This window comes from Glandiceps talaboti, chromosome 21, assembly GCF_964340395.1.
Source record: "Glandiceps talaboti chromosome 21, keGlaTala1.1, whole genome shotgun sequence".
NCBI classification, from domain to species: Eukaryota; Metazoa; Hemichordata; class Enteropneusta; family Spengelidae; genus Glandiceps; species Glandiceps talaboti.
Genome location: NC_135569.1, coordinates 9,587,676 through 9,613,169, shown reverse-complemented (window position 1 = coordinate 9,613,169; position 25,494 = coordinate 9,587,676). Strand labels below are relative to the sequence as shown.

Here is a 25,494-nt window from a genome sequence, read left to right as displayed (position 1 = left end):
ATGTATGTAACCAAGATGACGTGCAAAAGAAAGAACTGTCCACATATCCACATTTGTTTGAGATTTCTAAACGGTGTTTGTAAAAACAGAGAATTATGTTCATTATCACATTCATTTAAGACAGCAGAAAACGCTAATATCCTGAAGAAATTGAAGCTAGATGGAAGTGATGAATGTTTCATACGGCAGAGAGTTTGTCAGAGTCTCCCACATATCTGTATGAAGTACAACTCTGCAGCTGGATGTGGTGACACGTTATGTATGAACATTCATTTATGTAAGGATTTTGTAATGACAAGAATTAGATGTGAAAAGGATACCTGTAAGTTAGCACATTTCATACAGGAAAAGCATCTCCTCATTCTTGAAAAATACGGACTGGCTGTTGGTGGTGGTGACAAACAGTCTGTGTATAACGTAAACAATGACAAAGAACGCCAGGTCATTTTTTCAAACATACTTGTAGCTGAAAGAGGTGATGATTTTCATTTTGAACTCTCCAACAAATCAAAGGAACCAGAACATCATGATAAATCATTGGATAAGTCAAACGCGATAAGCCTGGTGGAGGATAAGTCAAGCACCAAAGATGCAGGTAATACAGAAGAAATATCTGACTCTGGAGAAAGTACACTTGACTGTAGAGAAACTACAAGTAAGGCTTTAAAACACGAAGCACGCCAACGAACAGAAGAAAACATTGTCAGCACAAGTTGTATTATGATAGATGGCATCAAGATGGAAAGTTCAAAAATGGCTGGTTCAAGCAAGGAACATAGAGGAGTAGACCAAAAGAATACCATGAAAGAAATCAAACCAGTAACAGGTGATAAAACAGAGGAATTGACAGAACAGAATGGTAAAGAACCAACTATTAACACACCTCTGCACGACCCTATGATGTTATCTGTAACTAAATCAAATTGCAATTGTAAACACTCTGACAAGAGTCAACAGATAGAACTTCCAGTTAGTCAAGCACAGGAAGCATTTGGATGTGACATGGCACAGCAACAGGTCAACATTGAACAGAACCCGACTCAGCAGTGCAATACAGTTGAGGGGAAGCATAAACAAAGTAGCTACAAAGGCAAGGTACAAATATGTCACCTGTACCTAACCCAAAAGATGTGTGAAAAGAAAAATTGTCCATATTTCCATTTTTGCTTGGCGTTCCTAAATGGTGTTTGTAAAAACGGAAACAGGTGTTCTTTGTCCCATGCCTTTAAGACAGCAGAAAATGCCAAGATCCTGGAAAAATTGAAGCTGGATTCGAGTGATGAGAATTACATACGTCAAACAGTTCGTCAGAGTCTCCTACATACCTGTATGAAGTACAACTCCGTAGCTGGCTGTAGTGATTCTTCATGTCAGGACATTCATTTATGCAAAGAGTTTGTAATGACAGGAATTAAATGTGAGAACGACATATGTAAATTGTCTCATTTCATATGCAGAAAACATCTACTTGTCCTGGAAAAGTATGGTTTGGTTGTCTGTGACGAGAAAGATGCAAACACCGATGGCAAGCAAGATTTCATATTTTCAAACCTACTGACTATTTGCAATGATAGTCAGTCTGATCAGTTGACTACTGATGTTCCTGAAGAGCCTGGAGATAAGGATGAAATACACCACAGCCACTTGAAGAAGCTCGAAGATAATGTATCAGGAAATACAGAAGTGAAAGTCCACGTTGTGCAAGATACAGGAGACGGAATAGAGACAATATCACACAATGAGTTAGGAAGTATTAAAATCAAAGGTTTGGCGGTACAACAATCCAAAGAAAACATTGAAAGACAACAGCAGGAGCAGCTAAAACTACAACAAAATCAACGACAAGAATGTGAGCCAGAAAGAGAGCCAGCAACTCAGCAAAAGTATAACGACAAATGCACTGAGAACCCAAAAGGTGAGATATCAGGAAATTTGGAAAATGAAGACCATGCCACACAAGATACAATCACATGGTTAGAATATGCAAAAGTGACAGAAAATCATGAGAATCGTTCAGGAACGGAGGACGCTGACGGAGCTGATAAAAAGTCCACCCAACAAGAAGAATTGGCACCACTACAAGCTAGTAATTACTCTCAAATACTACACAGTCAGCAGCATCCACAACTTCAACATAACCATCAGCTAACATGTAAACAGGAAAAGGTGATTAACAAAGAAGATGACTACAGTCCAGAGAAATGCATTGAGCTGATTCTGAAGGAACTAGAGCTATTCGATTCAAGAGAGCAACTATGGCAACACCAACCTTACCAAGAAGCAGGAGGAGGAGGAGGAGAAAGTGAAACTGAACTGGTATTTACAAAAACGGAAGCTGATTTACAAAAATCCAGTAATCTAATCACACCAGATGTTTGCCTAGATATTGGACATATTAAAGAAGATGGCCAGCGCAGACTATTTCCTAAACACTTTGAGATGGTACCGGCAATACACCAAGAACAGACAGATGTGCCATTGGACACAATGAGTGAGGACAGCATAGAAAACGACGTAAAACAGACTCAGTTGGACACGTATGCAAACCAAGACATGGCCTTCGTGACGCCCCAGCTTTCTGAGTCAATTCCTCTCGGTGGTAGTGCACTACAAGCAACAGGCCAATCCTTGTGGTACTTACAAAATGACGAATCAACACCTTACGCCTGTGATAGTATCCTACAAGATAAATTAAACACTAAGACACTCCAGCCATATCAACCTTCTGAACATGAAAGGTTTGCAACTCTATACAAAGATGCCAGTACACAATGTGACATGATGACTGACAAAAAGCATAAAGGAATATGCAAACCTACCTGTCCATGTGAGAATAGTGAGAGCATTCCTGTCAATTCCAACCAGAGGTAAGAATATTGCTTATAGTAACCACGTCTTAATTCCCCCTTACAGCCCCTGCTGAATCTCACTACAGGAGTTTCCCCGTGGTGGGCATTTCAAAGTTCCACCAATGGTACTATCACCTATATTGTACAAATTCATTTGTATTTAAATAATAATAGAGATATGGTATAGCAGTCAGGTTGCTTGGACAAACCCATCGTTTTTAAGGTATGACGTAGCCTGTATTCAGATGAGGATTATATTTTGTCGTATTCCTAAAAAAAACCTTTTGAAATATTTATTTATTTATTACTAATTGTGTGCACATACATAACGTATACCATACATGGGATATGATAATCAGCATGTACAGTGCACATTCTATACAGAACGCATGATACTCACAAAGCATTCGAACACAAAAATATAATCCATTCGACTTCGGAGTCATCGAACGTACATCGAACACCATATTTTAATTGTATTTCAACAACAAAATCGTAGTATTAAAGATAAAATACAAAACTGTCAAGACGAGTGTTAGAAGTCTAGGTATGACGAAGACAAACATAGAATTAAGTACAGGAGCCCTAAGCTATGCAAGGTGGGATTTTAGTACATTATGAGAGTTCACATGCGAATATACCAGTACAAGTACAGATTCTGTTATATGTATTTTCAAAGAAAGGACAAAAACAAGACGGGGAACTTTGACTGACCAATAAACAAGCTTTCATTATTCATGTGTTAATTTTGTTCTATGATATTGTTACCGATTCGTTTGCCACGTGTGTTCAACTGTATTGAGAGACTGCTGGTTTATTCACATTCTTTAGATCGTTGCCATTAGATGACAGTACAACTAGGCATGCGCATGCCCACAACTACCCTGATAATTGGTCATTGATAAATGATGGTGTCAGTCATATCAAAGTACTTTTGCATCCATTGTCAATTGAATGTCAAAGAGTCATGGATCACATTGACATACATCATAGGCAAAATGTCTTGGAGGTGTATCGCATCCAAAACCAAAAACTGTGGACACGGTATGTTTGGTGAGTATGTTTTAATAGTGATGCACAGATGTCTCTTGTTAGAATCGTCTTATGAACCCCAACAATACCAAATGTCATGGGTTGATGATGGAGTATTGTTGTTATGGAATAAAGCTAGCAATGTACACGAAAATGTCAAATGCAAAATCCTGTCTACTTTAAGCTTTTACTGAAACAGAGATTCCTAATTACGTCGCTGTCTAACTGCCCTTCCTTTAGATGGCAGTGTCAAAGAACTACAGTGTATACAGTACTCGGTCAAGTGTGGTCTCTAGATCCCTAAGTGAGATCTAGAGTTTAAAAGCATCATTCAACAGACAATACATTTTCAACATATACCCTGAACTCTAGCCAAACACTATGCTGTGTATCGAACAGATAGTTCCGAATGACCATGTTATTGTGGAAATTCATTCACCCAAAGAGATTTAACAAAGGCATATATTTGCAGTTTGCAGAGTAAGCCCCAATATCTCAAACGTCATAGTCATCAAAATTATTTGAAATTAATAGCACCCTTTAATGTAACAGTCATAAAGAAAAATACAAAATAATATGAAACAGGTAAAACTGGTTGAAATAAGAAGAAGGGGGGGGGTATAAATGACCGCGAGTTATTGCCGGACGAGTACTGTAGTTTAGCTGTGGATGTAATACAGTAATGATCAGAGATACAATTATTTATTTTATTTACACAGTGAAAAAACAACAATGGAGAAGAATGGCGTAACCAATGAGAGATATCTATTCCATGGGACAGAGAGTATTAATGTGGAGGCCATATGTAATCAAAACATCGACTTCAGATTGAGCCGAACACAGGATAAATATGGAAGAGGGGCTTACTTTGCGAGAGATATTGCTCTGAGTCTCAATTACAAATTTAGTCCCCCTAATATGTGCCAAAGCCAGTTTGTCTTTTTGGCACGTGTTCTTGCAGGTAGAGTTACAGTAGGGCAGCCAGGTCTTGTAAGACCACCCCCACTTGATTACCAAAAACCTTATAGAGAGCTCTATGATTCATGTGTAGATAATATACTTACCCCTGGAACATTTGCCATTTTCAGTGAAAATCGCTGCTATCCAGCATACTTGATAGTTTACAACAAGAAGGTCAACGAACCTGAGAAAATACCAACGTTTCATACAGAACAGACCAACAACCAACCGCTGAACACCACCCTACCGACAGCAAATATATATCAACATACACATGAACCACTGCATTACCATCAACCTCCCCCCGTACAACCCCAGCCTACATTACCCCAACAACCTCAACCAGTGCAACCCCTTCACCCCCTTCATTGTCCTTGTACAACTAGTCAATGTTACTTACCATCTTTGCATGCTGTACCAATGCCTATGGTAGGTTCAAATTCGTCTCCAGCATTCCAAACAAAACCACAACTTCAGGCCATTGCTCCCGCAAATCATGTATATCCATTTACACACTACATAGCAGCTGACGTATATCCACATTAGTACTTCGAATACAATCATCCCTGTGTTGAAATTTCCAACAAAAAAACAAATTGTCACCTTTCACAGCAGTAGGGGAATATCTAAACATCTACAGGACACACAATAACAACGGAGACTTCAAAAGTTCTACGTTGATAATAACAATGTCTATTGATTATTTATTTGCATAATTACATTAATTTTATTAGGCAATTAGGCAATATCTTAAGTACATATTTCTTACAGAAGTATAGATTGCACAAGAGGTACAAAATGTAAATTTATTTGTAAAACCTGTTGTCAATAGATTTAAAATGCATTTGTTCTCTAAATGGCATATGAGGTGTCAACACTTGGTAAATTGTTGCATTTTAGAAATTTTAAATTTTTTAAATTTAATTTAAATCCTGATAAATACTTATTTGCTGTTAAATTGGGTCATCACCGCATGATGGTGGCACGGTGTAGGTGTTTGTCTTATTGTTTGACAATTGAATCTAGTAGGAAGAACAATATAGAGATAATTAATCGTATTTGTACACTTGTTGAGATTGCAGATAAGTTCCATTTTCTTTTTAAAATGTCATTTTTTTTATAAGTATCATAAAAAGTACATTCCACATTATTTTTACTTGCTCCTACTTATGCAAACTTTATAGAAGTAATGTTTTCTGAAGATGAGTATACAAAACAAAGACTGGTTGCATTTCTATTCAATGTACTCTCCTTGAGAAAAGAGTCAGAAAGCATTACTTGTATGAGCCTGTTACATTTTATCTATTGTATGCAAGTAGTTTTCAGATTGTATTTTGGGCCGATGGCCATGTATACACTATTACAATAAATGACTCACATATACCAAAAAGTTCTAATTTCCATGCTGTGTTTTTTGTATGAAATCTTTATCATTTCCTACCCGAGAATATTGTATCGGTGATTGTAAGAAAAAACCCATGTAATCTAAAATAGCAAATTATTACACAAAGATTTAATATAATCTTTGATTACTCAATCCACGTATAGATCACAAGGAAAATAAAACAATGATTCTTTTTGGATGGAGGTAATGTAGCTTGTCTGTGCCTGCCTGCCAGTCTGTGTGTGTGTGTGTGTGTGTGTGTGTGTGTGTGTCATATCTGTCTGTCTGTCTGTCTATTGGCATGGTATTTCAAGCACTAAGTACTGCGTCAATTCTAATGACAACTTCATCTACGAATTCCGTTTGGAAATAGCACGAAATGGGAAGGTTTTTGTGAACCTTCAGATCAATGAGTCATTACCATAACTAATGATTTCTTGCGATCAAGTAATTCTCCAAATTTGATATATTTCTAGACGGACAATGGTGATAATACGCAGGTTCAAGTAATGTATGTATTCCACAATCTGTGGGGTCAAACCCGGGCCACTACTGCACGTCATTGCCTGACAATATCAAGTACAAGGTTAGGAGGATATGACGTCACGATTTCTCAAAATGAATGCCAGAGGGAAGCTCAAAATGGACAATATGGCGACATACATGAACTTGAAAAATCGGACATAAAGATTTAGTTTGAAGTTATACAGATGATAATCAAATACAATAAGTGGTATAAATCAATATTCAAACATCTTATCAATCAATACAAGTCAAACTTTGGTGAATTTCCCTTTAAAGCGGAATGTCGGGTATAAAAGGCCCCCTAACTTCGTGGGGGTTATTGTCACATTTGAATGCATATTTGTATTTGAATTTGTATCTCGATTAGTGTTGTTAACGAGGTGTTAGCTAATACGCATATCAATATGGATAGTTTGAATGAAGAATAGCCAGGGGTTGGGGTTGTGATGGAGTAGAATGTGAAGCTTTACCGCGCATGTGCAAGGCGTGTAGGCCAGCTACATTTGGTATATAATATTGACTGCCTGAATATTGATGATAGGGTGGAGGTATTGCACGTGTATACTGCGGCTGTAGATTGATGCATGTTGCCTGTTGTTGGGCTTCCAGCGAGGATTTGAGGTTTACTAGGTCTGGAGAAGACCTTGGCATCGGTGATATTTGATTTGGTTGATGGACATTCTTGTTGAAGATTATCAAGTATTCTGGATAGCAGCGATACTCACTAAATATCGCAAATGTATATGGATTATGCACATCATCAACACAGGAATCTAAAAGTTCGCCATCAGGCTTTTCTGGATCAATTGGAGGTGGTCGCACAAGACCTGGCTCCCCTACGGTGTATCTGCCTACAAGAACACGTGCGCAAAAGATTACTGGTCTTGCTGTATATTAGGGGGGCTAAATTTGTGATTTACACTCAGAGAAGCATCTCTAGCAAAGTAAGCTGCGGATCCATATTTATCTTGAGCCCGACGACTGAGTCTAAAGTCGATATTCTGGTTGCAGATGGCCTCCACATTACTGGCGGCTGTTCCATGGAAAAGATTTTTCTCATTGGCAATACCATATTTTTCCATCATTGCTCTTTCACTGTGGAGAGACAATTGAAGTATTGGTATGTGCGAATGAATATAAACATCAGATCATTAGTAATAAACAGCGACCTGTGTGTTTTAATCATACAGCCGTGATTGCAAATGTTATATGGAACATACTGTAGGTACCACAATAGATTTAAAATCAAAAGAACTTCTCACCAGCCATATTTGTTTTATCTCTGTGTATTGGTATTAGTAAAACTAGTTGCAGGTACCCTAGACTCTTTGCTTGGTAGATTTTGGGATTCTCCTCTCGATAATCACAAAGGGAAAGATTTCACGATAAACGTCAGTGGATCTGTTTTTAATGAAACCGTAATCTATTTTAGGTTCAAAGGCAGAACCGTTGAGCACTCGCAAGAGTCTAAGTAAGCTGATTGTACATTGCCGAAATCAACCAAGACCCCATGAATGTCGCATTCTACATAGCTTTATATTATAAAAATGGCATAAACCTATCGATCACATCGTTGCTATGGCAACGTTGTAAAATAAAACAATCCAACCTACAATTGATACCTTTCCCAAAGTACGGGGTTCCGAATTCGATAGATAAGTCGGATATGCTGTCTGTGATAATTCTCAAAACCGTCTACAATTGCTTGAAATTCAGGTGACGTTCGGTCTAGAAGCTCCATCACATGTTTATGGTTCTCAGCAGGTTGTTGATTTCGTTGTTGTTGTTGTTGTTGCTGCTGCTGCTGCTGCTGTTCCTGCGGTTGTTGCTGCTGCAGTTGCAATGCTAGTGTTTGTTGTTGCTGTGATTTTGCCAATATCGAATCTTGATCTTCTCTTTCTATACCTACTATATCACCGCATTGAGTTAGATTTTCATTCATTTGATTTGTGTCATATTTCTCACTCTGTATTCTACGAAAATGTTCGTTTTGTTGATTCGAGTCTTCAAGTGTATTCACCTCTGCTAACGTTTGACCACTATTATGACTCAACTCGTCTATTTTACTACCTGGTAAGGTGTTTGCAATATCTCCCAAGCCAACATTTTCAGAGATGGTAGAAGACGGTGTGTCACCATAACTGCTGATTGGAACACGTATGTTAGCAAACGTTGAAAGAATACTATTTACTGACGATGTGTTAGATGCAGATAGTCTGTATTGTCCAAGAATTCTGTGATGTTTCTTGTTGAAATTGTGTGCTAAGTTACAAGTTCCTTTCATGCATTTATTTCCAGTGATAACAAACTCAGAGCAAAGATGAATATCTTCACATGAAGGATTCCCACAACCTGTAATTGTGTTGTATTTAACACAGACTCGTGGAAGATTCTGACAGATAATTCTTTGTATCACTTTCTCGTCTTTGGATTCCAGCTTCAACTTCTTCAGGAATACTTCGTTTTTCCTTGTTTTAAATCGATGGGATAATCTACAAGTTTCGTCATTTTCACACAATTCGTCTAAAAAATTCACACATATATGGACATATGGACACTGTGGACGTTGACATGGCTCGTCACTGAGATGCGAATAACATATCTTGATATGCCCTCTGTATCGAGTTTGATCATTGCTTGCAGAACAGCCACCTGTTGATTCCATTGTTAGCTTTACTGTGGATTTGTTCTTGTTGGCTTCATGAATGCCAAAAGTGATTGGTTTAATGTTTCACCTTTCTTGTGATATTTAATATAGCTGGTGTATGCTACGTTGAAGTCTGTCTCCTCGGATGTATCTGATCACAATGTGATTGCTTTGTATACAGATTGTTTCAACTGACAACGGCGACTGATTAAATTACAATGTTTGACCGTTTGAAATAATCGCTTATTATCTGACCTAATTCTCCCTTCCTTTGAACATATCCATACGTTTAGGTCTCGCGAGTTACACTACAAAGTACAGTTTGATTCAATGACATATCAGTTTGAAAACTTTAAAGTTCTATCTCGACAATGACTCTTCTTTCGTTTTCTCAATATCTATCACTGATCAGTACGTGGAACAAAACGCCAAACTCTGTCGAAACGCACTGAACAACAGTCACTATTTCTTTCGTTTTACACCGACTTTCAGCTGCGCTGGCGTCGCTTATCTCCAGATTTCCAGCGTTAACTTTTCCTTTAAAATAATATAATAATAGCAAAATATTATTAGTCAACATCTAGAATCTGTCTGTTTTATATCTACATGTATAGTTTTATTTATTTAACGTCGTACTTCATATTGTTGAAATGCCATACCATTCATATCTTTCACTGTGATATTTCATGGCGTACCTCCTACATAACGCTATATATATACCAGCTAGACTGGCCATTGTCCTCAACTGGCTATTTGTCTGTGGTTCATACTATTGGTTATATTTCTACACTTACACACACAAACATTCTTATTTCTCATATGAAATATATCAATTGAATCATGGAGGGTCTCACCTGCGTTCCTCGCATCAAGCTGACTTCGTTCTATTTCTGTGATAAAGTTCCTGGTACAGTCGATACTCCGTATTTCATCATATGACGTCATCCTACATCCGTGATAGACCACGGGTTACATTTATCGTTTAGTAGATTATTAATTAGCTTGACCTTTGACACGACATCCGATACAGTAACATGTCACCTGCCATGCCATCTGAACAGTTGTGCTGTGGACTAGGTGTCAAAGACCGATTTCATCATTTTTTTGTACCTGCAGCAACAAACATTTGGTGTTGCTGAAAAATCTACCAATGATGGGATTTTATGTTGACAGTGGCAAAAAACATAATTCAGCGCTAAAATTACCCATTTCCTTGTTCTATGTTGTCATACATTTGTGACCGTGCAATTTTATGCGCCAGTACACCGAACGAGTCATATACGTTGCAGACATATGTATATGTAGAGCACCTCAAAGAACACCTCAAACGGAAAATCATTCAGCCTATATTTAGAAGTACAGTACACTACAATCTGATTAAAATCCGATGTGGTGAAAGTGTCTAAATGCTTTATTTACCTCTATTTCCATCTTTTTGTGTCGTTTGTTTTCGTACCGAGTGATCGCCGCCTTCGATCACTCGGAACAAAACAAACGTCACAACACGATGGAAATAGAGGTAAATAAAGACATCTAGCCGCTTTCACCACATCGGATTTTAATCAGATTTATTGTACTAGTGAAAATGTATTACCAGAACAGCATTCCTGTGGTAAGTGCGTGGTGCTTATAGTAATACTACAATTATATCATTTTATCATCATATCATCTACACAAACAGAAACTGGCAACTTATACTGTCAACTTTGAGCTCAAAATAATGATTTGCCTAGCTGGAGTTTGATATCAGATCACTCAGTACAAATATAGCAATACTGAAACATGGGCACTGATTCATGAGAACTCCAAACAACGGAGACTGGCAGGTTGGTCGTTGCTGGCGTTACGCTCTCTGCGTGTTGTTAGCGGGTAGCCCACTACAAAAAATCTTACTTGTGATAGCTGCTGGCGAAGTTTTCGGCAGATCGGCGGAAAAAATCGCGTAGTGTACTAATACTATGGGCTGAAAAGCGAATTTTTTACCGCCGACTTGACCGCAAGGATAAAAATGTTTTGATTTTTACAGGCGATAACCGACCGCAAGGAGTGTGCTATGGCTTACGATCATATGTTTCCCGAAATTATAATGTATGCTCCATAATATGGTCTTCGAATTCGAAGGAGCCAGGAGCGACATTGTGCAGTTTGAAAAGACGCCTTGTAATATAGTTTTCGACGGCGCCGTAAAATAAGGAGGATTGCTGCAATTTGATATGTGAGATTTGTTGAGCCCTGCCATTTTGAAATGACGTCATGCCGGTCGCGTTCGACGATAGCAGCAAAAAAAAAATTGGAGTGTGCTACGTACTTCCCGCCGGCAAAAAATCGCAAATAGTCTGTGCCGGTTAACGTTGCTATCGCATAATGTGGTACTCGCTTAAATTTAGGAGTGATGATAACTCCCACAACGACGACTGAATGGTTAAAGCCCTAGGCAAGATTTGAACCACGATTGTCACTTGATAGTCATTGTGGTTTGTAAGGTGTTCAAATTCTGATCTTTTGCTTTACGTATTTTGATTCGAATATGTATGAAAGTTTTCAATATTAAACCACAGACAAGTAAGAAGTACTTGTCTGTAATTAAACTGAGTAAAGGAGTTATGTTGAGTCCCAGACAGACAGACAGACACAAAGCCGATTTCAAGTCTTGTGGACGAAAGCAAGATTTTAGGTGACGTAAATAAGCTTACAGATCGCAAGGATTCACTTTACTCACCAGTCCGTTCCTGAAATCGTGGAGAAGCCAAACTAGATCAATATCTCTACAAACGCCCTCAAAGTACATTGCAAACGCCATGTGCTCTCATCCAAACCAAATCTCATGATGAGAAAATTGATAGAACATGTACCACAAGTGCCAGGTGGCGGTTGAAATGAATTGGCCAATCACTGGCCTGTTGCTCACAATAAATTGCTAATGAGTGTACACATCCTCAAACCCGATTGGTCAATTTGTGACCACACACACAGGTGTTTGTTCTATCCATTCAAAATCATAAACTTTCCAACACTTTCAGTAGTGTAAGGATTCGTCTTATTGTCGATGTTAGTTAGCTGCATTTCACTATATTGGGCCAAAATATTTTGTCTTTCATAACAACATTTTAACTATGTGATTGAATGTGCTTGTGGTGTAAGCTATTTAATGGAGTCGGGTTGGACTATTGCGTATGAATTGCACCTACCTGGTGCTCCACTCCTCTACGCTATGCACTCCGTGCAATATATACCTAAGTAATAACACATGCCAGCGAGGGCAATATCACCATTTAGTGCCTGCCCAAGGGTTGACACTCTTTAACAAAATTTTGGTAAAGAGTGTCAGCACAAGGGCAGGCACTAAATGGTGATATTGCCCGAGCGCATGTGTTATTAATTTTATTACACCGTCCCTCTTAAAGCTCACCTTTCTGTGTACGGACTTCAGCGTAAAATGTAGTCAAGGCCTCGTCTAATGTTGCGGCGGTGAAAGTTTCCATTGCGCGTTCTCCATATCCTAATTTGGAACCGATATAATCTTTAAAAACAGAGACGGAATGATTGGTAGCAATTTTTGTGTTCTTACTGTCCAATTCTAATAAAATGTCATCGAGTTCTGTACTGGAAAGGTTTGCGTGTCTTACTGCAGCAGTCACAATGTCTGAGCGAAAGTAGTGAACGACAATTTGTTATGCGCAGAAGCAGTGCGCAGTGGTTCACACAACTTCAGCGGGCAATAGTTCCGGGCATTAGTCTCTGCACGAGCGGGCAATATCACCTTGTGGGCAATAGCCCAGTTAAAATCGGTCACGTGATACGAGTCTGACCAATCACAGCCTTCGGAAGAACGCCGAGGTGTAATAAACTATCATAGCCCTCCTGCCATTCATTGACCATTACATAATGCATAATTATAATATACCTAGTGATAATGCTGCGCCATGATTCGCTAGAATCAGTCACGTGATAGGAAAATAGAATGACTATTTCCCTAGGGAAATAGTTCCATCAACTTTTACATGGTCACGTGACCACCGCGCATTCACAGCAGGTCAAAATGGCAGCTTCTGACGATGTCGTCTGCCACCACGAGTTCACAGCATGAGGTATATTATAAAACACATATTGCCTGGCCTATATTCGGGCGATAGCACCCGTTCATTACCCCCTCGTGACTGTGAGTTACCAGAATCACATGCTAATAGCATGTAATTCTGGTAACTCACAGTCCCTTGGGTGTAATAAACGGGTGCTATAGCTCGAATATAGGCCAGACAATATGTGTTCATTATGAGCCTCTATAGACATATGAGATAGTATTCATTGTCTATTTTCGTATTTTTTTATGTGTATTTCCTTATCCTTAGTGAAAAGCAATCAATGGAGAAGTCATACATACACACATACATACATACATACATACATACATACACATACATACATACATACATACATACACACACATACATACATACATACATACATATATAATCAAAGTGAGTTGGTTGGAACTTGAGGTGCTAAGTTGTAACTCCGAGTTTCACGCTCACTGCGTTCATCAGACAATGTCTGATGAACGCATTGAGCGTGAAACTCGGAGTTACAACTTAGCACCTCAAGTTCCAACCAACTCACTTTGATTATTCCCGCCCTGCTTACCCAAGCATCGAGCACTCTATTCTACGAGTTTGATACTATTTACTACATACATATATACATACATACACACATCTACATACATACTAAATAAACAAACAGCATACAAAAGTCATTAGCTTAGGAGTAATACGTTTTATTTGACCTTTACTTAACAACGTACCACAGAAGAAAGCCAATCATGCACCTGGGGCAAAGGTCATCAACCACAAACCTAAACATTCTGGCCAATCACAATTTGTAAGTGAGTGAGATCAACATATCATGCACTGATCACATGAAAATTAGCATACATATGAATAAATTAGCATACATATGAATAAATTAACATACATATGAATGGTGATGCAGCTAAAGAACATTCAGTGGTACTTAAAATCAGCCGCTGTTTCCATATAATCCATTATAGCTCACCAAATTAAAATTACTGAGCTTCCTAACATAAGACATATGCACTCCTATTTCTTTAAATTTCCACTGAAATGGAAATAGGATACACAACGGTTATGGTATCTGTAAACATTGGGTGTAGATTCTATGATTTTTCGGACTTTTTTCTCAGTCAAGTTTTGAACATGAAGGATTTTTTTATTATTACATTTCTTGCAAGTTCTGCTTTCGGTATTATGATTCACATCATTGACCAAAGTTAACATGAAAATGTCGATAACGACACACCCTAAGCAGATAAAGTGCATCACTTATATACATATGTTGAGTATACAATCGATATTTCTTGCATCAGTTTGATAACACGACACTGATTTGTTCAGGTGTCTTGCTTTCTCTCCACTTTGACAATGATAGTGTTCCGATTTGAGTTTCAAACAAAACATCTGAAGATATCTAAAACACCATATTGGGACTCGGGTTCATTATCGTCAGTGATAATGTATTTCTTAGCACTTACAATTTTACCTATGAAAGTCACTCATAAGTGAATGTGATATTCAACAAGCTTAGTGTTAAACATACCTCAACTGAAAATATACAAGCTAAAAATCAATGACAGAAATAACAACAAAAAACAATAACAAACTAATCATAACAGTATACTCTACTGATTTGTCCAAAGTGCAGCTGCAGTTGAAAAGTATAAGTACTTGTTTGGTATTAACTAATAACAGTGACTAACAATCATGTGACTTGTTTTAACCAATTGGGAAACCAACTGGTTATGACAAAAACAAACAAACAAGTCAAGTGACTTGCATGAACCAATCAGCAATCCAGGTCAATATAAAACCAAAGCAAGTCATGTGACTTGCATGAACCAATAAGCAATCTAGATGTGCATATAGAACAAGTCATGTGACATTTATAAACCAATAGGCAAGCCAGCCGAGTTGATGGATACTTAAAAAGTGTATCTGTTTGATAAGCTTTATACGTACAAGTACTGAAAACTTCTCTCTGTATCTATATTTTGTAAAGTTTAATAAAATGTTTCAAAATCTGTGCAATGTATAATAATGAAATATTGTTCAGAAGCTTATAATAAACTATATATGTTATGTGTAACTGATTATTTTGTTTATGTTCCTGAGAATTGTGTCTCTGGTGTATTTGTCCAGAGATTGACATTGTTTGTCTGTGTACTGAGTCGTTCCGGAAGAGATGAGGAAAACTAATTTTCCCACACTGGAATCTATGTTTGAATTGACATGGTTTGTGTTTGTGTTCTGATGCTCTCTTGAGGCATCTTCAACAAACAAACAAACAAATGGTCACAATATCAGAGCTAGAGGCCTTGTTCTGATTGGCAGCTGTCGCATGACCTTATTGTTTGCCTTTTCAAAACTCCAATAATGAGGAATTGTGTATACTAGTATGCCTTTCAAAGCAACAATACTGGATATGACAGTGACCATGTGTTTGTTGTTTGTTTGTTTGTTGTTTGTTTGGAACACTTTCAGTAAATGGCTGCTTTAATGCGCTTCATTGTTGGCAGCTAAATGTAACTTATCAACTCTAAAATAGTCATAGATCAACTAAGTGACGTAAATACAGAACTTTGTTTTTACCTATGATGTACAGTAATATATACACAACACAAGACATAGCCTTTACCCTGCGTCAAAGTGAACTTATCACAAAACATCGTGCCAACACCATCACCATCACAATCATCATCATCACCATCATCATCATCATCATCATCATCATCATCATCATCATCATCAATAAAATTTCTTAAATTACATGTTGTGTTGTCCTGGCATTATATTTGGTGGCTACATGCTGTTTAAAATCATTTAAAAAGTTGTTGAGATATTTTGAGATAAGCTCACACTAAAAAAAAACATTCATCCCTGCCGTGCAATTCAGAAAATATTGCTGCTGACTTCCTCTCACTGACTATACACTTACCCCTATCAAAATAATAGACTTGTCCACTTATTGTCAAGTCACACCACCCCATCACAATAATGGACAGATCCACTTCTTTTTTAAAAACATACCTTCTATATGAATAAAGTTGTGCAAGTTTAATTGTCCATACATCCATCTACTGACCCCCCCCCCTCCCTCAAAGACTGCATGCCAGGTTTCCAAATTCTTACAATTTGCAAGTGTACAGGTTGCCATGGCAATAGTTGTTATGAAGTCAGACTGATTGCATCATGAGGGGTGGCTCACTCAGCTAAAAGGGTGTGCGTTTATATCTTTTGAATAGTTTGCAAAATTTGTTCCCCATCAGCAATCAGTCTTCACCTCATATTACTCTATACAGAACTATGACAAAATCATTCAAGACGGTGAATTTTTAAACATATACAAAGTAGGTGACTCTCCACAGCTAATCATTTCCTGTCACCCTACCAAATCATACACATTTTGGACAACTGGCAACCGTTGAACACTAAATATTTGGGTAGTCTTGATCAGTCCTTACTTTATATTTCAAACACTGAGACTCTGAACTCCCCCCCCCCTCCCTTTTCTGGTTCTGTTTGGTACAACTCTAATATATTCTATGCTCCTAGGTGTTCTTCCAAGACATACAGAAATGAACGGATAAGGGTAGTATCCTGTTTGACACCAACAACATCACCAGTGTGTCCTCTAATGACAGCCAAATTTTGTTGTTGCGAGTCAAAATGATAACGATAACTGGCATTTCTTGAGAGTCACCACATAGTAAGAGATAGTGGAACACCAAATTTTGGTGCATCACTAGAAATTGTGTACATCAGTGGCATGTCAAAATGGCTAAGAGGGCACACTGAATGTAACTGAGGTGTGTTCACATCCATGGATTCACCCCTTCGAAATAGAATAACCTTAGTAGAAATGAATAGGGCTGTACCATTCAGACAAGAAATAGGGGTATCAGGTTGTAAAATCAATTACAGCAGAGCAGTAGATCATTTGAAAAAGATACATTTCAATATTAAACAAGCACTTTTGGACATAAATGAGTAAGGTCATCTCAAAAAGAACACCTTAAATTTTTAGAACAAAATTTGTCTGCCCAGGACTGATATTACAACATTGTTGGCCAATGATTATTATATACATACTCTTCTACTCTACAGGAGTATTTATGACAAAGCATAGCCCATTTGCTACGCTCAGCACAAGACATGCAATGTACAGCATTGATTCTACATAATTATATTCAAAAATTGTTCCTTTGTGTGGCTTCTATGAAGAATTTCCATGGCTGTATATCAACAAATAGTTTCTCGTGGCCACTTTGTACACACTCAATATTTCTTGTCAAAATTTCTACACGATGTTTAAAATATGCGGGTTATAAATCTCAATGCGTCTTTTAGTGTTGTCTGCAGGGGCATAATTGTCTAATTTGGGTTTTCATAGTGAACAAAATGCAGCGCCAGTTCCAGGCAAATTTAGTGACAATGAATTCTAGTTTGCACTATTTAGTGCATGCATGATTCTCATTATGAACACTAGTTGGCGATAATCAGCACCATGCATTACTCTGACACTGGACACTAGGTGGCGCTAGTCACGAACCCGCATTCAATTTGTAACAAATGGGTGCCAACAAATAGGATTCAGGTAACCGTTTCTGTTGAACAGTACGACTTTTAAAATTGCCATGACCTTCTTTTTAACCCTCCCAACTACCAACGTGACCATCACACTAGATGTGCGAAAACCTAAACATGTAACAAATAAATTCCTGAATACCTTTCTGTAAACATGTGTGAATGTAATACTGAATACAAATTTGTTACGAGTACTTAGACTGTGTTATTATGTACATGACCATTTTGTACAGACAAAAGAACATTGAAGGCATAGCGGGTGATTACAGTAAAATGCAATGTACACTACAAAAAAACTGAAGATTTATAAAATCTCTTCAAAAAAAAGAGAGAAGCGTCATATTAATACAGCCAACCCCAACTTGTCTTAGAAAAAATATTGGGGAAGAAAAAAAAATAACGGCACTATTTTAATGATTTGGGAATATTTGCGTGCTTAATTCACAATACGGTAGACCGGCCCTATAACCTCAAAATGTTGTGATACACAACAGATGTTACTAATATTTTGAATAAATAATCGATGGGGGCCCACTATTTGTTAACTTTCACAGCCAGGAAATTACAACAACAAAAACCACACCACTCCATCACCAAGCTCACATCGCTTTCATTTCGCCTTATCTTTCTAATATCTCCTTATTTATAAAAAAATGTGGGGAAAATCACCCAGACTTTTACTAAGAACGAGAGACCACTTGGATGATACATGCCAGTTTCCAAATCACAACACAATATCAACTACGAGTAAAGAAACACCAAACTTATAACGACATAAATCACTAGAAATTTGTTCAAATACAGCCAATTCTAATCTTCAACAAAAAAAATCACAGCTCAAACACCCTAATATATACTAAATAAACATAATAAAATTAACGTCATAATTTAAAGAACGAAGCAACCTGGACGAAGTACGCTCAAAGAAAAGTTTGCCTACATAATCTAGTATAAGCAAAGTGCCATGCATTATATATACAGCGAGCATTTAGTTCTTAAAATTCACCGGGCTTGTAATTAAACTTCTCGTCGGGGCATGTCACATTTTTTGTCTCGATATATTTCAGGTCTAAATAAAATACATTGAATTTAACGATACTCAAAACTGTTTTGCTAACTCAACAGTTCACATAAATGAACTATTCAGATAACAAAACATTCTGAGAATCAAACCGTTCAGATAAAGTAGTTATTCAGTCAACCACAATGTTCAAATAACCAAACGGTCAAAATAAGTTTTCTGTAATTATATACACAAAAAACTTCAAAATAAGATTATCAAATTTTCTAAAAGGGGCCTCCCATTCCATTTTCGGTATTATCAAACTATCTCTGTGTTTGATACAATTTCCCATAAAGATGCCCTCCACAAAAATCAGTGGTAATTTTAAGACAGTTTCTCGACCCAGTCTAGATGAACGTCATGGAGCGAAAATATCTAGCCAAAAATAAAATTGCATTACGGTATTAATAAATATGTTTATCCCTACTAATAAACTGATTTTGTCTACGCAAACTAGCAACTAGCAAACTTTTACCTGAGTTCGGACTGCTATGTATCATCCAGTCTTTCAAATTGCTAAAAACATACATATCTGTACAAGCAAATATTTAGTTTAAAAGAGAGAGATAGATACAAATCAATAAGCACCTCATTATTTCAATTAATATTTGCTATAATATAATATAACCTTGGCCAAAAGGATTGAAACTTTTAGTTATCACATGTTTATACTTGTACATAATGATACACAAGAAATGTGAAAATGTCTCGCTAAATTTGTCTAATTTTTAATACACTAATATAGAATATACTTATTATAGAAATTTGTATAATTTTATGAATAATCTGACAATAATATTGATGTACATGGTCTAGCTAATTTCTATACGAAAAAATGTCCCTGATGAAAATATGCAGCATGCAGCAGTAGTAGGAACCAATAGCAGCATTTCAACTAATGTTCGGTATCCTCAATTTCTTGCTTAATTCCCTTCATCGTCCATTCGCTTTTCACTTCTGTCGTTGACTCTTCATTTCCTTGCTTTTCTTCCCTGAGTAGATTGGCGTCTTTTAATTGTTGTTCGAATTTTTCCCGAACTTTCCTTTCATTTTCAAGATCGGTGACGAGGCCTTCTCTTTCTCTTTCAACTTCACTGAGCTTGCTTCTTAGCTGTTCGACCTGTATCTTTAGCTTGGCTTTGGACTTCGCCATTTCGTTAATTTTGTCGCATCTCTTACTGCGTGCTAATTCCAACTCTCGTTTCAATCGTAGACGTGACTCGTTAACTTCTTTTAACTTGCGTTCCTGGTCAGATCGTAATCTTTCTATTTCTTTACGCAGGCTTCGTTTAGCTTCGGTGGCCTCCCTAAGTTTTTCTTTTTTGGCAACCCTCAAGAATTCCAATTCCTGGTGAAAAGACGAACAAAATTTAATCAAGTTTGTAAAAATAACTGCACAAACATCAATGATTTCTGTGTTAGTACGATTTTTGACATGCAAGTCATTTATATGTAGTAATACTAGAAAGATGTTGTCGTGTCAGACAATGTTCTGCTTCATGTTTACTGGTTTTGGTTGAATTAACCTCTGTAAACTGGATAACACCTAGTTCAATGTTTGGATATCTTTATCTTCAGTTCAAAAGTATTAGAAATCTTGTCAAGTTACCCTACTTTTTGTTACAAACAATAATATAGCTTTATACAGGTTATAACACACAAGCAGTTAGCATTGCACTTTGGATATATCTTGATCGACAATCAGAATGACAGATTCCATAGTTACAGCTGACCACTAGGTGGCAGTATACTATATCTTGGTCAATGATCCTCATCAGAATGACAGATTCCCTAGTTACAGCTGACCACTAGGTGGCAGTATAATATATCTTGGTTGATGATCCTCATTAGAAAGACAAATTCCATGGTTACAGCTGACCACTAGGTGGCAGTATACTATATCTTGGTTGACAATCCCCATCAGAGTGTCAGATTCCATATTTACATCTGATCACCAGCTGTCATTCTGATGAGGATCATCCACCTAGACAAAATGAAAGCTCTGCACTACAAAAAAAGCTTTGAACTACTTGGGTGTTATGACCTGCGTAAATCATTTTATCTACCAAGCTGTTGAACATTTTTGGTCAAAAGTAATATGACTTCAAAATGTTGACAATACACTTTACTATTAGTTAAGTGTGAAGAAAAATATACGAAAAGTATACCAAGGAGTGAGTAAGTGTAAGAAAAATATAAGAAAAGTGTACAAAGGAGTAAGTAAGTGTAAGAAAACTATAAGAGTGAAAGGATTGCAAAATTTCAGTTTCTGTTTTCTTTACCTGTTGGAGATTTTTCTTGGACAGTAATGCAGTGTTCAACCTCTCCTCTTGTTTAACTCTAAGCTTAGCTAATTCATGCAGCAACTTCTCTCTCGCATCCTTTGAGTCAAGTGCATTGTTTTCCAGTGCATTTCTCACCAACTCTAGTTCTTGTTCGACAGAACTTTCCACTGTTGCTTCTGTCGACAATAATTCCTCCTTCACTATACTCACATCAGTGGATGCTACACAGAAAGATAACACAAAGAGACAGGTTACTCTACAACCAAAGTCTTTACTACTGAAAGTGGCACAGCATATATCTGGGAATTTTTCACCAAAAATCACTGCACAAATTAGAAAGGTCATACAAATTTCATCCTTAACAATGGTTGAACTACAAAAAGCTCCTTAAATATGCACAAAAACCCATAGTGTGCTCTTCTTTTTTTTTATACAATTTATTAGTATACAATAAATTATGTCATTTTATATTATGAATATATTACTGGTGAGACTGTGCCCCTTTAAACAAAAGTAACAACCGAGAACCATAAAGACACAAGCTGTGACCATCTAAGGAATCGTCTCTTTCCTTGGAAGACATGTATTCACCTATTATCACTTAGTTTCATTATCAGAACATCTCTGACATTTGAGAGCTGTTAATTCCTTGTAAGATATCTCAATTTTGTCAAAAGACCAACAACTCCAAGATCAGTCTACTCACTGATTTCAGCTGCTTTAAATTCTTGGTCTTCTTTCCCTGTATCTTCCACTTCCATATTTTCTTTGTTTTCCTTCTTGGATTCCTTATCTGTTTCTGCTGAAATTTCCTTCATTTTGGGTGACTTCATTTCAGCTTGGACTTTTTGTGCGCCGGGTGGTGCCAGTGCAACATTGGGTTGAAAATGTGTATCATATCTGGCAATATCAGAAAAAAAAATTTGACAGTGAGAAAAAAGTGAAGAAACACTACAGTAATATAATGGCTACAATCACTGCAGTCCTAAGGTCACTCTCTCTTTTTTTTTAAATTAAAAAATTCTTATTTACAATCAATTTTTTTTCATCATGAACTTGATTCATAGTAACCTTATTTTGTTATCAATTGATGTAAAAATTGGTGAAAAAAAGAGTAAAATGGTCATTTTTCCCAACTTCTATTAGTCAAAATATCTCGTTCACAATAATATTTTTACAATTCTCTACAGCATTTTAGACTAGATTTATAGTTATGTTATTTATTTATCAATTGGTTTAAAAATATTTGGTGAAAAAGAGATAAAATGTACAGTTTTTTCAGTGTAAGTATGATGATTGTTGATGACAAAATTTCTGATGATTTATTACCTGTTGTTTGAGCTGGAGTTATGAGGTATAACACGGTCTGGATTTAGAAGTACAGGAGGACCAGTACTCAGATAGGAAGGGGCAACAAAATGACTAGAAGAGGAAAGAAAGACAGAAAGATTACCTCTCATATTCTTTATGACAAACAGTGTGAAATGAATGAGTGAAATGGCAGATCTAGGACTTGTAAAAACATTCAAATATCTCTTTCACAGATCAACTGCATACCTGTAACATCATTTTATTGACGACATAATTGTTCGCACTTAGATTTTCAAATAGTATGAAGAAAACAACAGATCAAAACTAGTGTTCTGAGATTACTGCAAATAAAGTGCTATGAACTAAAACAAAAGAAATCTTATCTACAACATAGAGGGCAGTATATATGAAGCTTACCCATCTCTCACAAATCCTCCTGATGGATCGATCAATCCTTCCTTTAACTTGCCGTCTTTTGTGAGGGCACTTGGCGACCACGGCCTGAACGCTGACAGTCGATGAATTGGTGTAACAATGGAATGCGGCTGTCCCATCCATACGCCTGACGTCACTATTGCATCATGACCAAATTTATGATCAGGGGGAATAAATTCACATTTGGCTTTCTTTCCTCCAATGTCATCAATATGTGACTGCAAAAATAAAAGAGAAAAGGGGAAATTTAATTTCTAACTTTAAAATGGTAATAAGCAATATTTTATATACAAAATATGAACGGCCTAAAGAAATGTCTTAATGTTGGTCACATAAGAGTGGCACTCAGTAAGGGATATATAACATTGAAAATGCGACAGGAATGTTCTATGGTGGCTGTTGTTCGCAAGTGGTCGCTATTAGAGGTTTGACTGTACAAAAATTGTTAAGCTTAACAAAAAAATTGTGTAGTTCCGACTACACTCAATTTTAGATGGGGTAGGTAGATTTTTTATTTTATTTTTTATTATTTTTTTATCTGTGAGTGTCTACTTCAGGTAGTTATGTTTTCCGTTGTTTTCCATATGGTCTCTGTTGTGTTATTGGTTTCTTGTCATCAGATGTACAGCCATTACAGATTGGAAAAAACAGTTTTATATGTCTTTTAAATTTGATGTCAGTTTTCACATCCACTATTTCTTGTGAGACTTCACAATTTTCATGATTTTATTATTTATTTTCTTTCAACATTTCTTTCAACTTCTCTTCCATACATTAATGTTTTTTGACCTTGTCAATAGTATCCTACCCCCATTCCCAATTTATTTAGAAATATTTGATATCACAAATTTGTTCACATACACAGATAAATTTGTATTTCAGAATCAAACACTAGAAGTCAATTTCAGATACGAAATCTACATACATCAATATATTCCATAAACATACTAAGTAAACACATCAAACAGCCAACATGTAGAGTGCATTTCGACAACAAACTTAAGAACATTTTCCACTTTTCATATAATCTACTTCCAATACTACAAAATGTTATTATACGGCCAATTAAAACCAGCACACACATTTGATGCACTCTTACATAACGAACTCAATACTGACCCTTGCAACTAGGGAAATTACACTGTATTGTAATACTCCCAGGCTGGTTAGCATATGAGAAGCCTGCATGGAATACCAAACTAATTAAATTCCAGAATACCAACCCAATTAAAATCCATGGAATGCACAGATACGTTCCAGAAATATAAAAAGTCTGACATACGCAGAGGCAACATATTCTTTTTGTATTAATCTACCACAATTTTTTTTTTTAAATTCTACAAACTCACAAGACCACATAATCAATACCTCATAAAGTTACATAGTTTAATCAATATCATCTCAATTTGAAGTTTAAAGTGAACATCTAGTTTTATGGCATCCCTGAGGCTTTTTACCCGTAAAACAAGATTTCCCTGAACAATAAATAGTTACTTTTTTTATCTTGTCTTCTGTTAATGCAATGTCAGTATCAATAGTATTGGTTTTGGCTTGCTTTAAGACCTATTGATAATAAAAATGATGCCATCAAACTTAATCCTTCTGAGTAAAGAACAAACTGTGTCACAGTCAGATAATACAGTGGGGTTGTTTTATGTTTCACCTGGGGTTACGCCAACATGAAATGACACACATAATACAGTTAATAGAATCCGAGTGGATAGTTAACCCTGTTTCATCAATCTACGGCCTATTTTTTATGTCATCTCTGGTAAGATGAAATTAAATACATTATAACACTTTGATCAAATGGGAATGTCAGCCCCCCCCCCAATCACATCAAGATTATCACACCCCCCTCCCTTATGTTTACCGGTGGCTACACCATCACCCCCTCCCTTATGTTTACCATGTTGATAAAAATAACACTTATTCGTACGACACCAACATTAATTTGGCTTTGAGTTTCATGACCCAAATAGGAATGACAGTTAATTAAATTTGAGTAATTTAGAAAAGGCCAATTTCATGTATTTTCAAATTTCACAAAATTCAAAGTAAAACAAACCAGACAAAATAATTCCAGAAGGGCGTAAAACCTATCGAAGCCAGTTAAAATATGAGCCAAAACCACACCTCTGATTTGATCACTTGGAAACCACAATGTGGAATGCACACCTCATTTTCCCACAGACATCAATATATGGAACACCGACGTGAAGCTATTCCATGTATGGCTTATCTCCCCTCTAGAAAGGTGAAGTTGAGGTGACACGCAGCAATTCAAGGACACGTACAACCGCTGGGACGAACTTGTTCGTTAGATTGCAATATCTAATATTACAG

General features: G+C 36.8%; 1 protein-coding gene across 1 annotated transcript in view; it reads right to left on the bottom strand.

Moving 5' to 3' along the window:
• Nucleotides 1-14,160: 14,160 nt before the first annotated feature.
• Nucleotides 14,161-25,494, bottom strand: part of LOC144451160 (ski oncogene-like) — a 41,943-nt gene continuing 30,609 nt past the window's right edge. The window contains exons 2-6 of the mRNA XM_078141941.1: nt 23,131-23,366; nt 22,732-22,824; nt 22,109-22,302; nt 21,400-21,623; nt 14,161-20,465 (exon numbers count right to left, since the gene is read on the bottom strand). Of these exons, the coding sequence (XP_077998067.1) occupies nt 20,013-20,465; nt 21,400-21,623; nt 22,109-22,302; nt 22,732-22,824; nt 23,131-23,366 (1,200 nt within the window). The 3' untranslated portion in view covers nt 14,161-20,012. The remainder of the gene's footprint in view (nt 20,466-21,399; nt 21,624-22,108; nt 22,303-22,731; nt 22,825-23,130; nt 23,367-25,494) is intronic.